General features: G+C 34.8%; 1 protein-coding gene across 2 annotated transcripts; it reads left to right on the forward strand.

Moving 5' to 3' along the window:
- Positions 1-2,669: 2,669 nt before the first annotated feature.
- LOC120147340 (U-box domain-containing protein 17-like) lies at positions 2,670-13,639 on the forward strand. 2 transcript variants are annotated; one of them, XM_039160739.1, is made up of 4 exons: positions 2,670-2,675; positions 10,571-10,578; positions 11,329-13,499; positions 13,601-13,639. In XM_039160739.1, exon 3 carries the CDS (start codon positions 11,335-11,337, stop codon positions 13,495-13,497), a length of 2,163 nt encoding a protein of 720 aa, XP_039016670.1. In that variant the 5' UTR covers positions 2,670-2,675; positions 10,571-10,578; positions 11,329-11,334; the 3' UTR covers positions 13,498-13,499; positions 13,601-13,639. The 2 variants fall into 2 exon arrangements, with proteins under 2 accessions (XP_039016670.1, XP_039016669.1); XM_039160738.1 differs by lacking the exon at positions 13,601-13,639 and having other exon boundaries at positions 11,329-13,588.
- Positions 13,640-15,290: the final 1,651 nt, after the last annotated feature.

A 15,290-nucleotide genomic window follows, 5' to 3' on the forward strand; every position in this document is an offset into this window, starting at 1 on the left:
ATTATATAAACGATTTTATCATTATATTTTTTTTTTCAAATAATAACATAATTTTTATTGGGTGGATGGATAGAGGTAGGGTTGTAATCTCAAGCTCAAATACTATTGAATTTGAATTGAAAAGTTTAAAGCTGAACTTGATTCCACTATAAAGTTTATGAGTTTAAAATTGCCAACCTCGGCTCGAAATTAAAAATTGAAACTCGAATTGAGCTCAAAATATTCTTAAACTTAAGTTGATTGAAGCTCAAACTCAAATTCAAACCTAAACTTTAAGTACATGAAAGTCTTATATGATATATATATATATATTAAAAACATATAAATATTAATATAATTAAAAAATTAATTTAAAAAATTAATATATTATTTTCTTCGAATTACTCACGATTTTTTTAAATCTATTATTATATGACTCGTTTCAATTTGTTAAAACTCGAGTTGTATCCATTTAATTTGAATATAAATTCAATTTTAATTAAATTAAATTTAAATAACTCGTCTAGACGATGGAGTTGAGGGAACCCGAGGTGTGTGTCTTATGGGTAAAAGTAGATGTGGGGGCAAATTGCAATGTCCTAAGAACCGATGGAACCCTAAACCAAACCAGAAACTGAAATAGATGTTACGTTCGGCCTAAAACAACGATTCTACTTGCTTTTCCTGGATTCCAGCACCAACCGTCTGTTAACCCTAGTGGACTCCACTTGTCTTTTCCTTCTAGTTTTACCCCCAACTTGCACATGGTAAATATTTTATGTAAAATCTTTAAATTTGTGTCGAATCTATTCTAAAATACAATTTGTGAACATGAGGTTAAAAACGATAGAAATTGCTGTAACAATTTTTTATAATTATAATATTTTAAGTTGTACAGAGTAATATTTTTAATTATAATCGAAAATATTATATTTTCGTAATATTTTTTGTTATTATCCCTAGACTCTCGTAAAATAATTATTCGATTGTAACATAAAATATTATAAATTTATATAATATTTTAAATTTAAAATATCTTAAATTATAATTAAGCTACCGTACAATAAAAAACTACCCTGAATCTATCCTTAACAGTAAAATATGAGATTGATGGTTAAAATATCAAGAGAGTGGTTTAGTTTTGGCACTATCATGTTTCAAATGATTTCAAGATTAGGTATAAAGTAAAATAAAAAATTTAAAGGATCAAATTAAATATATATTAAAAATCCTTTGCAAACAATTTCTTTAACTCTACAAAAATAAAAAAAAAAAAAAAAACTTTTTTCAACTAAAGATATGTTATTTACTATGAACTTCTTGTTGTTGCCCGTTTTTATTTTGGGATGAAGTAACTTTTAGTACTCTAATTAGATAATTTCTTTTAATTTGGTTCTTAAACTTATTGTTTTACCATATTTCCCCCCTAACTTAGAATTTTTATTATTTTAATGACGTGATACTTTAAGAGTATCACATCAGATAGTGTCATGGTTTCATATTATTACTATTATTATTATTTTATCGTCGTTTTGATTTTTTAAGATTTTACCTTGATTAATCTGAATCGACTCGTTATGCATACTTAATTTTAGCGAGTGAGTCTCTTAGTAGGAATTTTCTACATACATAAAGTCTTAAAATCTAAAATTATTTAAGTGATATTGTCGTAGCCGTCTTTCGGTTGGGCCCCGGAATTGGGCTTCGACTTGGAAAATGTAGATTGGGAGTCGCCACCGACCACTTTAAAACGAATTTAGGTAGGTCGGACACCATCTTACCTGATCTGCGTTTTACCAGAAATACGTCGGGTCCAGGAGTCGGTTACGGTCAAGGAAGGATTAGCACCCTTGAACCGCCCTTTCGGTACCAATTAATTTATCGGTTGTCTTTAATTGCGAAAATTTAAATTTAAATTTAAATTTAAAATATTCAATTCGAATTAATTACCTTTTGATTGATTAAAATTATCCTATATGTAAAACAAAATTCAAATAAATAAAGTAAAAAAACAAAAAATAACCCAAAGAGTTAGTATTCCAAGCATGTCCAACATGAAAAAGTAGTCAATGGAAAATGGGTTTCATTTCATCTCTTCACATTGGCATACATATTGTAATTTTTTATGCTATAACTTGAGCCATCAGCTGCAAATTTAAAGCAAAATGGTCGAGCTCTTTTGGCTGGACCAAAAGAAATCAAATGCCACTAACGTAGTTCACAAGAAGCCTAGTTAATAAGATTAATAATTTATTATATACGTAATGATCAAAGTTTTTTAAAAAAACCAAAAACTAAGTACTTTGTGAAAGTTAGTGGTTTCCATTTTCAATCACTAGATGCCTGTGGGAAAGTGACATGAAAGAAAATCAATCTCATCCCGTGTTGTTTGTCCCTTCACTTTGCTTCTCTAAGGCTAGACGTGGAGCCCATGTATTTATTGAGGCAATTAAAGAGTGATGGAACCAACAAATTCTAAATGCAAAACAAATAAACGGTATGCATGTATCTGAATTTGATAATCCATTACCGATTTATAAGTCTTCGGATTCTTCTGTCAATTGTTGTTTCATGAGAGCGAGGGGAAGACTCCAAGCAACGAACGGCTTCGACGCTATCCATCTCCACGATCAATTGCTACAGGCCTCGTTCCCAAACAACCTCGAGGCCATCAAGAACCCGCCAGAATTCAGCTTGTAAAATTGAGCAACATCCAATATTTTTGGTGTAACCAACGATCCAGTCTCTTCTATCGTCTCTGATCACACCACCGCTGGACGGCTTCATCGTCATGGGATTCACACCACTATCGGTGTTCGGTTTAAAGGTCCTTGCTCTCGGTGGGTTCCAATGGCCACCTTTGTTGCCCACACCGTGTCGAGGAGCAACGTTCTTCAGGTTTGATCTTTGACAGACTGAATTCTTGAGTCAGTTCACCTTTTTCTGCTTCTCAGGCTTGGAAGCAACATTATCAGACTCTAACAAATCTTTTTAGTTGATCTCTAGGAGTTCCAGGGTAGGTTTTAAATGTTGCAAGGACCAGCCCCCTTGGCCCTGCCCGAGTCCCCCTCGATTTGAAGGTCGAGTCCTGTTTTTATCCTCCTGTTGATGGAATTGAAAGAGAGAAAAGAGCCCAGAATCGTGGAGAGGTCGGTCGTCAGATCATGGACGCTGTGGGAGTATTGAAATGGTGAAGATAGCAATAGAGGTTCCCTTATTTTTGGGTAGTGGGTAGTGGTGGAGTAGTGGGGTTGAACATGGGTTCCTACAAAAAATAAAATAAAGAAATTATTAATAATAATAAATAAATTATAATAATAAAAATAAAAATATAAAACCCGGTCAAAAACAGGTGTCTACAGATATCAAGCTGTTTACCACTTAAACTAACTCCGTTGGTTATGGTTCCATATTACTAAAATGACTAAAAATAAGAAAAAAATTCAAATTAAAAAATGAATGTAGACCAAAAAGATTAGGACTCAAATGAAAAAATCATAAATTTGAGTGACTAAAAAATACTTTCTCTGTAACACCCCAGACCGATGCGGGTAGCCCGATCCGATTCGGGAAGTCACATTAGGGCCACCGGAGCGACCCACCGTAAAAATAGCGGAAATTTTAAAACTTTTTATCAGAACATGTAAACTTATAAAATCATTTATCACTATTTAAAAATAAAACAGATTTCCAAACTCGTATATAAATCAAAATACAATTTCATGCCCCCTAATCACAAGTACCATACTCTGCAACCACGCCGGAAGAACTCCCTTACTGAAGTCGATAGATGCACTGGTACAATTGTTTTAACCTGAAAAGGTGAGTAATAGAGTGAGCTTTGGAAAGCTCAGTAATACAGAACTACCATATGATGCTACATGACATGTAGATAAATGGAAAGCCATATAATTTCCTTATTGAATCATATGTATACCAGCTTGTAGAATAATTTGGGGTTCCCTTAGAAGTTCATCGAGTAGAAGCCATGAATCTCAGTTCATAAGAAACCTTTCATACAATCACGTTTTCATGAGGTCAAATAGGATGTCTAGTGTGTTTCATCAATACGATAAAAATCATAATAGGTACACTAATCAAATGATAGTTCAGTAAAATCCCATAAACCATATTGTAGTGGAGCTTTTTAAACTCGTATTTTAAAACCATCTTACCAAGAATTAACCTAAGGGAACATCTTAGGGCCTGAGAGCCTACCCAAGATAGATTTCGGGGCCGTGGGGCCTACCTAAGAACACATCTTAGGGCCGCAGGGCCTACCCGAGAATGATCTCAGGGCCGCAGAGCCTACCTAAGTGTCACATTAGGTCCATAAAAATTTTCCAGCTTGATCAGAGCTGTACTTTACAAATATGTATCTCCAAGATACAGTTTATACAATGATACAAATCCATAAGCCATCACCGTTAAGTCGGTGCATCCATAAAATAGAAACCATAGATTTCAGTGTACCACGTGTTAAAACAATAAAACATTTTTTTTCAAAATATAAGGAACACACTAGAGAATCCATATATTTTTCAGACGCATTTTGTAGTTATCAATATGGATAACACGAACTTGTGCAATTTGATCAGATTCCAGGAATAAGATCTCATTGAAGAGAATCGATTTCTAACCAATATAATCAGACATTTCTGATTGATACTTTAGAATTCCACTAAGTTTCCATGTGCATCAGGAAAACGTTCAGAAACCTTTTTACATAATAATTCTAAATTCAGATTTACTGCGAGTGATTCCATTACCCAAACAATCAGGGGTATTCAGGAATATACTTTGAATTCATAGGATTTCAGCCCAATTGTACCAAATGAGGTATTCAGAATCTTTTCCTTCTGCGTTACTTGCGTTTTCAAACATGACCGAATGATTTTAGATCAAAATATGTAATCGAAGATTCAAGTCATTTACGATCTATGACTATCGATAGTATTATCAAACAACTCAAGTTACACAACTCACAGACTGATGCATGTCAACAAATCAATTCATTATCCTTCCAATGCATTCACTCTTTAATACCATAGTGCAGATCCATAGATCATCCCCATAATCATCACTGAATAAATCTTCCAACGGTCTTTATTTCATTTCCACGTTTCAACAATATCAGGAAATACTGACGTACTGGATCCATGGCTCATAACCCATAATGACAATTCATCATGTAAGTTCAACAGTGTTTCCAAACTCATCAAATCACCTATTTAATCCATACTCATTGATGTTACTTAGTTCGTTTGGTAAGCAAGTCTATCTCGATTACTTTAAAGTTTTCCAGAATAATTCAGACGTTTCTGAATTTTCAAATACACGTTGTACTACATTTCATTTCAATTTATTCATATAATAAAGTTATTATGGTATTCTTGGTTGATTTGACTAACGACTACCCACTTATTAGTACTGTATGCGCTCTAGAGTTGAGCTGCGCCAAGTACTTCCAGAATTATCATCGATCCAAATTTGAGCAGATGAACAAACATTCAAGTGATACTTATATCATTCAGGTAATGATATAGTACTAATGTTGGTTAATCACTTAAGTTGTGTTTCACAACTTTTACTGGTAGCACAACATCCATGTTTATTTGGATTTCTTAATTAATCCAAGACATTTACTTATTCTAGGTCATAAGGGCATTTTGGTCATTTTGGTGCTTAACATTTTTTTCTATTCATTTCAAAGCTTGAGTATATCCATTCATTCCTGAGCTTGGTGACATTCTTGAGTTATTTCCATTCCAGGGGTAATTTGGTCATTTTATAATTCTAGAATATTTCAATCATTTCCTTCCATCCGGTCTTATTATTTAATTCAATCTTATCATTTACTTCAGTCATTTCGAACAATTCTATCAGCAGAATACCTCCAATAAATTACTCTTCAAGTATTTACTCCTTATTCGAATATTTTCGGGTCAAGTGTCTTCTCAGATTTTACAAACGAAATATTATAAATTTTTCTGTACAAAGACAGGATCTTAACAATTAAATTCGTACTTAATCGAGTTAAGTACAAATCCTCAAAGTACTCTCTCATTCAGGGTCAATTCAGACTATTTTATCTCTCAAGGGCATTTTCGTAATTTCTTAACCAAATAATTTCAATATTAGCACTTAACGAAAATAATTATAATTTAGAGATCCTATGATCAATTGCTTTCCCGAACATTCTTTGATTTTGAAATGATTCCTTCACAAACTCTCATAGGATTAAAACCGATTATCCATAATTTCCAAATAAAACTAACATTTCTTATGCACATCAGTAGTTATATCGGATCAATATGTATTTTCAGAGTTATTAACCAACTTCCAGGGGCAATTCTTATCATTTTCCAACATAAGGGTAATTTCGTAATTTTACCATATCGGAGTATTCTCATAATTTTTCATCCAAGTATCTTTAACATTTAACCCTTGATGATATAAAATATAAGTTACAAATCCAGAGCTGATTTCTTTATCACCAATCACAAACTTGTAATTTAATTATAACAATTATCAATCTCTTATCTTAGTCATTCGATCCGTATTCAGTTACAGAATTTCTACCACATTCATATCGAGTGAATAAATTATTCAACTCCACAAAAGTGACCAACATTATCTTATTCATGCATTTACCAATATCAACATGTTCCATAAAGCATAAAGAGGTAGTAAAGTATTACCTTGATTTCCGTGCAATACTGATCGACCATAAAAATTCCATTCGAACGCCTTTGATCTTCAATTCAACTTCCAATAATTCCTCAGATACATATCAACATAAATTATATCAGAAACGGAGCTTAATTACGATAAACGGATCGAATCGGGTGATAAATTAGTGAAAGACGGCTTACCGGGTTCGAATTTGGTGAAACGGACTTCGGATTCGGATTCAGGACGTCGAAAGCATAAAATATGACTTTTCGGAAATTTGGAATTTTCGGTCAAAATCAAAGTCAACGGGTTTGACTGACAATTTCGAAGTCTTCGGGTTTGAATTTCGAAAAACGGACAGCGGAATCGGATTTGGAACGTCGAAAAATGTCAGGATAGGTATACTCGGTCGAAGTCAAAGGTCGTTTAATGCCCGATCAAAGCCGGTCAAAGTTTTGGTCAACAATGGTCAACTCCGGTCAACGGTCAACGGGTCAACGGTCAACGGGTCGGGTCAACGGGTCGGGTCGGGTAACCGGGTCGGGTAACCGGGTCGAGACCGTCAACGGGTCGGGTCGGGTTGTGACCGGTCAAACCGGTCAAAACAGTTCCAAAACCGGTCAAACCGGTCACTTTTCCCTTCCCCACGCGCAGTGGCGGCGCGTGGGGGCGCGTGAACAGTGATAAAATCCGGAAAAATTTCTAAAAATTATTTGAGCGATTTCGAGATACTTACAAAGCTCGGTTCACAATTTTGAACGGCGGAGAGCTCGATTTCAACAAATCGGGAAGTTTGACCCGGTTCACCTCCCAACGCGCTGCCGCCGCCGGAGAAAAAGGAGAACACCGGTGGACTCGGAACGGCACAAGGAACACGATGGTGCGGGAGGTGTCGTAAACGGATGACCCGATCGTCGTGAATCGATGAAAAACCAACTAAAACCGAGTTATTACCGACGATACTTCCGACTGAAATTCACGACGAACGGCGATGATTCACGACGAAAGGTTTGAGGGGTTTTGTTCCTCGGTTGACAACGAACACGATGGTTGTTTCGGCTTGTCGTTTGGAGGTCGGACGGCGAGTAGATCGGAGTTGGAAGTAGGGAGAACGGGAGAGGAAAACTGGAAAATTTTCCAGAAACATTCGGGAGTCTGGGGGGTTTATAACATCTCATAATTAAAAATGGCTAAACCAAGAGTTTAGCCACTGAACTTCATGCACTTCTTAAAACAGTCTGTCAACTTTGAAATCTTACAATTTAATCCCTTATTTCTTTCAAAATACCAAATTAAATCCACCAATTTATATTTTATTAAATTTAGCCCCTAAATTGGGGTGTTACAATTCTCAAAGTACTCTTCAAGTAATTACTCTTAACAATTAAATTCGTACTTAATCGAGTTAAGTACAAATCCTCAAAGTACTCTCTCATTCAGGGTCAATTCAGACTATTTTATCTCTCAATGGCATTTTCGTAATTTCTTAACCAAATAATTTCAATATTAGCACTTAACGAAAATAATTATAATTTAGAGATCCTATGATCAATTGCTTTCCCCGAACATTCTTTGATTTTGAAATGATTCCTTCACAAACTCTCATAGGATTAAAACCGATTATCCATAATTTCCAAATAAAACTAACATTTCTTATGCACATCAGTAGTTATATCGGATCAATATGTATTTTCAGAGTTATTAACCAACTTCCAGGGACAATTCTTATCATTTTCCAACATAAGGGTAATTTCGTAATTTTACCATATCGGAGTATTCTCATAATTTTTCATCCAAGTATCTTTAACATTTAACCCTTGATGATATAAAATATAAGTTACAAATCCAGAGCTGATTTCTTTATCACCAATCACAAACTTGTAATTTAATTCTAACAATTATCAATCTCTTATCTTAGTCATTCGATCCGTATTCAGTTACAGAATTTCTACCACATTCATATCGAGTGAATAAATTATTCAACTCCACAAAAGTGATCAACATTATCTTATTCATGCATTTACCAATATCAACATGTTCCATAAAGCATAAAGAGGTAGTAAAGTATTACCTTGATTTCCGTGCAATACTGATCGACCATAAAAATTCCATTCGAACGCCTTTGATCTTCAATTCAACTTCCAATAATTCCTCAGATACATATCAACATAAATTATATCAGAAACGGAGCTTAATTACGATAAACGGATCGAATCGGGTGATAAATTAGTGAAAGACGGCTTACCGGGTTCGAATTTGGTGAAACAGACTTCGGATTCGGATTCAGGACGTCGAAAGCATAAAATATGACTTTTCGGAAATTTGGAATTTTCGGTCAAAATCAAAGTCAACGGGTTTGACTGACAATTTCTAGGTCTTCGGGTTTGAATTTCGAAAAACGGACAGCGGAATCGGATTTGGAACGTCGAAAAATGTCAGGATAGGTATACTCGGTCGAAGTCAAAGGTCGTTTAATGCCCGATCAAAGCCGGTCAAAGTTTTGGTCAACAATGGTCAACTCCGGTCAACGGTCAACGGGTCAACGGTCAACGGGTCGGGTCAACGGGTCGGGTCGGGTAATAATTGAGTTTTGGGGAAAAACGTTTATTTTTAGTCAAAGTGGAAACCTTTAAACTTTTGCCAGCTTGGCAGTTGGCTACAAAACAAAGATTAAACATTAAAAAAAAAAGCTTCACTTTCTTATTCTAATAAAACTTCAAAAGTCCACGCGCCTACATGTCGAGTGGGCCATCTGTTTGTTTCGGGTCAACCCTTGAATGGAGGTAAATGCAATTGTCCACTCATCCCTTTTATTTTAGATTTAAACATAAAAACAAAGTTTATACTATTTTTAAAATTCAAAATAAAATTTAAAAAGTCCGTGAGGAATTATTTATTGGAAACATGGCAACACTATTTTACTCGAGTTTTGATATGATCTAATTTAATTGAATCAACTTTTTTATTTTAAAAATTTAATTTTAGGTCGAGTCAATTTTTTAGAGTGTTATCGAGTAGGGTCAGATTTAGATTTAGAATGAAGAAATCTAATCCGACATAATATTATAAATTCTCTTTATATATTTAGGAATAATTGAATTAATATTTATTTCTATAAAAATTTTCAATTAAGTCTTTATTTTATTTAATAAAATAAAATAATATATATATATATATAGGTGGAGTACAATCTTCAATTTTCTAGTCAGATTCAAATAGATCGGTAAATATAAGATATTATATGTTCAAAGATTTTTTAACCTTTGACAATGAACACTCATACACCCTTAATATACACAGTGTTCGAGCCCAGGACCTCAATGAATAATAACAAATTTTTAACCACCAATATCGCTTGATTCATATCACTTTACTCATTTAAATGTACTTATTTTATATTAAAAGTTCTAGAATTAGTTATAAATAAATAAAAATCAATTAAATTCAAGTAATCACCTTTTAATTTATAAATTAAAAAGTAGACTAAATCTAATAAATTTGAGGGTAAATTATACAAATGATCCCCGATTATAAGACAATGGTTTATTAAGTCATCCACTATTAAAAGTTACAAAATGATCCTCCGACTATAGGGTGTTACTTTATTGAGTCCGTAAATATTAAAAGTTACAAAACAATAACTCGACTATTTATATGTTCTAAAATTGTCCTGTTTGGTTAAAAAATTTACGGTCATCTGATATGGATGTTAACCTACTAATTGAGAAATGATAAAATTATATTTTAATAATATCTATTGGCATCGTCGTTGCTTTCAAACACAGGTTTAACGTCATAGTGTTTCAAGAACTGACTCGATGACATAATATAAACAGAGACTCGATCCACAAAATACAACTTAAATAGTTATGAAATCAAATTTTTATCATGTCCCAATGAGCAAGTTAACATTCAGTTGAGATAGTCTTCTATATTTGATATATATGAATAGTCGGGTGACTATTTTATAAACAAAGTAACATCTTATAATTAAATGATTATTTGGTAACTTTTAATAATTGATAAATTTAATAACATAACGTCTTATAACCGGGAGACCATTTATGTACTTTTATCTTAAATTTAAATTTAATAAAACCAAAACAAAATAAAATTAAACAATAGGATAGCTTTTCTCAAAATGGTAAAAGAAAAAAATCTCCAAATCCAGGAAAATTAAATCCTTGCTTGAAATGGAAAAATCGTGGCGTCTTGTATGGTTTTACCATAGCTGTACGCATTTAAACCACCACTACCCTCTCTTTAAACAGTAGAGTAGAAGAAACGAATGGGCATTCAAAGCTATTCATGTCATTTTCACTGCAACTTGCATTGAAATTCTTTGACAAACAAAGAAAACCAAAAGCAAAAGGGAAAGGGAAAGTTTTTTTTTATTATTTTAAATATGTTTTATATTAATTATAAAAGAAAAGTCTTTGAAGGAAAATTCACCTCCTTTTCCCTTTCCCTTCCCCTTCCCAAACGCGGGTTTGGTTTTTAGTTTTTCACACAAATCAAAGAATCCCATTTCAGAAAGAAGACTTTTTTTTTTAATTTAAAGATAAAATGTTGCCATCTTTTGTTGACAACATCCTTTGAAGATTCAACCAACAACCCAGAGCTAGAATAAGGCTGAAAAATCATCCTTTGGTCTTCTTCTTCATTTTTGCAGAGCTAACCATGGCCTTAGCTGCTATATTCTCTTCTCTAAGGAGGAGAAGATCTCCGTCTCTCGAGGCTTTCTTGGCGCCAGTTGACTTAACCGAGGTGGCTCTTGTTCAAACCCTAGCAGCCGTCTCATCTGAACTTATCTCTTGCTTTGCCAACAGAGTCTTCTTCTTTCAGCGGAGGAATTCTCGATCTTTGATTCGCAAGATGGAAGTTTTCCTTGTTATGTTGGAGTATCTGAGGGATTCAGGGTCAGGGTCTATGCCAAGCTTTCCTTCAACAGCCATTTTGTGCTTCAAGGAGCTCTATTTGTTGCTCTACAGGTCAAAGATACTGCTTGATTATTGTGCTCAATCCAGTAAGTTGTGGCTTTTGCTTCAAAACCATTCGATTTCAGGCCATTTCCATGATCTTAATCAAGAAATTTCTACCCTTTTGGATGTTTTCCCAATAAATGATGTTGGATTGAGTGATGATGTCAGGGAACAGGTTGAACTGTTGCAGAAACATGCTAGGAAGGGAAAATTGTATGTTGATAAAAGTGATGAAAATCTAAGGCTTAGGTTCTTTTCGTTTCTTAATGAGTTTGAGAAAGGAAGGGTACCTAATCATGTGGATTTAAGATTGTTCTTTGTGGAAAGATTGGGAATTAGGGATGCCAAAAGTTGTAGGTCTGAAATCGAGTTTTTGGAAGAGCAGATTGTGAATCATGAGGGAGATATTGAACCTACAGCTTGTGTGCTTAATGGATTTGTTGCAATTACCAGATATTGTAGGTTTTTGCTATTTGGTTTTGAGGAAGATGAGGTGAAGCTGCCTTTTGGCAATCAGAAGAAACTGAGAAAAGGTTTGATTACCCGGGAGATTGCGGATACGTTTATAACCATATCTAAGGACTTCTGTTGTCCGATATCTTTGGACTTGATGACGGATCCAGTGATAATTTCGACAGGTCAGACTTATGATCGGAGCTCGATAGTTAGGTGGATGGAGGAAGGCCATTTTACTTGTCCGAAGACGGGGCAAATGCTCATCCATACTCGCCTTGTTCCTAATCGAGCTTTGAAGAGCTTGATCATGCTGTGGTGTACTGCTCATAATGTCCCATATGATCACGTGGAGACTGCAGATAGATCCACAGAGTCATTTGCTGAAGCTTTGCCAATCAAAGCTGCAACCGAAGCCAATAGAGCAACAACAACGCTTCTCGTTAAACATCTAGCCAATGGATCTCAGGGAGCTCAGGCTATTGCTGCTCGTGAGATACGCTTGTTGGCGAAAACAGGAAAGAAAAACCGTGCTTTTATTGCAGAGGCCGGGGCAATACCACACTTACGTAAGTTGCTGTCATCTTCAAACCCTGTTGCCCAAGAGAATTCTGTTACTGCAATGCTGAACTTATCAATTTATGATAAAAACAAAATCCGGATTATGGGCGAGGATGGTTGTCTAGGATCGATTGTTGAAGTCTTGAGGCTGGGGCTCACATCGGAGGCTAGGGAAAATGCAGCAGCAACATTGTTCAGCCTCTCAGCAGTGCATGACTATAAGAAGAGAATAGCCGATCAGGGAGGGGCAATTGAAGCTTTAGCAGGGTTGTTGAGAGTGGGGACTCCGAGAGGGAAGAAGGATGCTGTAACTGCTTTATTTAATCTGTCAACTCATTTGGAGAATTGTGCAAGAATGATCGAAGCCGGAGCTGTTACAGCACTAGTAGGAGCTTTGGTGAATGAAGGGGTTGCGGAGGAAGCTGCGGGTGCCTTGGCCTTAATCGTTAGGCAACCAATCGGTGCTGAAGCTGTGGGGAAGGAAGAAATGGCAGTGACAGGGTTAATAACGATGATGAGATGCGGAACCGCAAGAGGTAAAGAGAATGCAGTGGCAGCACTGCTCGAGTTGTGCCGCAGTGGTGGGGCTGCTGCAACCGAAAGAGTGCTCAAGGCCCCAGCATTGGCCGGCTTGCTTCAGACACTGTTATTCACGGGCACAAAACGGGCAAGGAGAAAGGCTGCATCACTTGCAAGAGTGTTTCAGAGGTGCGAGAATGCATCCTTGCATTTCGGTGGACTGGGTGTCGGATATGCATTTGCAGGCAACTCAGCAACTTCGAACAGGGATTCACGATTTGCCGATGATGTCTCGGTGCCTATGTCCATCTCTGTGCAGGTTTTGTGAAGGCAAACATCACAATGTCGCTTATATATGTTGTCATTTTTGTTGGTAATATATTTACAAATTCTTTCATTGAAATTCAGATAATATGAAAAAAACATTATAGAACTGAGATTATCTGATCATGTGTTGGGAGAATATCTGATCAATTTTAGAGTCAAATTGAAAAAAAATCATTTTTTTTAATCGAGTCGAATTTTATTTAACTCTACCTCTAAATGAGTTGATAATTTCAGTGGTCAAACTTATTGATTGCTGACTTTGGATGCAATTGGAATTCTTTTTCTAACAAGGGGCGGCCAATGAATTATGGTCACACCATTCTTCATGTTATCATTCTCTCTTTTCCAAACAGTGAAATTAATCTTTTTGTTGTTTTATTATAACATTTTGATTTTATGGACATTTTACTTGAAAAATAGTGAAAAGAATTAATCTTATATGTGATAATCTGAATTAAAGTTTTTGTTATATTATTCGACTAACAACAAATTCTGTCAAAAATCATGTTTTTCTAGGTCATCGTATGGAAAAATCGTCGGGCAATTCATACACTTTTTAGAAATTATTATATAATCCTGATAATTTCCACCAAGTATTGTAATAAATATTATAGTTCAAAAAATAATTTCTACTGCACCATGTATAAGTAATTTTTTTTATCACCATTTTAAAACACTTTTGTTAACATATTTTGCATTCAAACTTTTAATTTTTCTTCTCTCTTTCTCCTTTCAAATTGATAAAAAATAATAGATATAAGTTGACATGATTATTTCATTTTTAATCAAATTTTTGTATATTTTTAATATTCTTGTAAATTTTACAGTTTCGAATAATTTTGATCTGTATTTGTTTACACTTTTTTTTTATTTCTTTGCAAATTTTAATTTTTTTTTATTTTCAAATATTTTTTAAAAATAATTTAAATATTTACACAATAGGACAACTAACTAACATCAAAACATCATTCCTAGCTTTATGAATTGAGCAAACTGGGTTGGGAGGGTTCTTTACTTTTGAAATACTCGATTTAGATTAGTCGATTAATAAATTGAAAACAGTGATTATAAAAAAAACACCCTTAAGTACTATGTAATTTTTCGATTTTAAAATATAGTTGTAATCTTTGATATATTATCTAATTATTATATATGTTTTAATTTTTTAATAAATTTAAAAAACAAAAAGCAATCGAAAAAAGGGGTTTAGAGGTGATCAGAGGCGAGGACCTGATAGCTGTTAGCACGCGTTTGAACGCACCCAACCCGGACCTTCAACTCCTCCAGCGAGACAACACTCGTAGATTATTGATGTTTCTTTTTATAACCACACGAGGGAAACACCAGGAAAAGACATCATCATGTGTTTCCCCTTAACCGAGGCTGGTTTAGTTCAACAAATATCGAGGCAACAACGGTCTCTTCCCACCTCCTTAGGGAAAGCAGGTTCAAACTACTTATTTAAAATCAACTACATTCATCTTTCCCCACTCCATGTCGGATACAATGCCCTCTAGTTTGTACACTAGACGAGAGCCGCCAGAGGAAGACAGTCGCCAACCCAAGAAAAATACCCAGAGCTTTTATCTGCAGTGATACTCTGCCTTTTGGAACCCCATTCATGGGGACCGTTGCTGTTTCTTGAACCCCTATGAATGGAAACTATAAACAACTTTCTACCCAACTTAAGACATCAACCTTCCTTCAACAAGCTCCTTGTAAAGAAATCACATGGTGGTCGGTGTTGGATAAACTACACCCATTAACCGATTAACATGGTTGGTTTTGTTTAAT

Source organism: Hibiscus syriacus, unplaced genomic scaffold, assembly GCF_006381635.1.
Source record: "Hibiscus syriacus cultivar Baekdansim isolate YM2019G1 unplaced genomic scaffold, ASM638163v2 tig00110937_pilon, whole genome shotgun sequence".
Lineage (NCBI taxonomy): Eukaryota > Viridiplantae > Streptophyta > Magnoliopsida > Malvales > Malvaceae > Hibiscus > Hibiscus syriacus.

What these genes read in the sequence shown, in the direction of transcription:
- LOC120147340 (XM_039160739.1), top strand. Translation starts at nt 11,335, where the DNA reads ATGGCCTTAGCTGCTATATTCTCTTCTCTAAGGAGGAGAAGATCTCCG.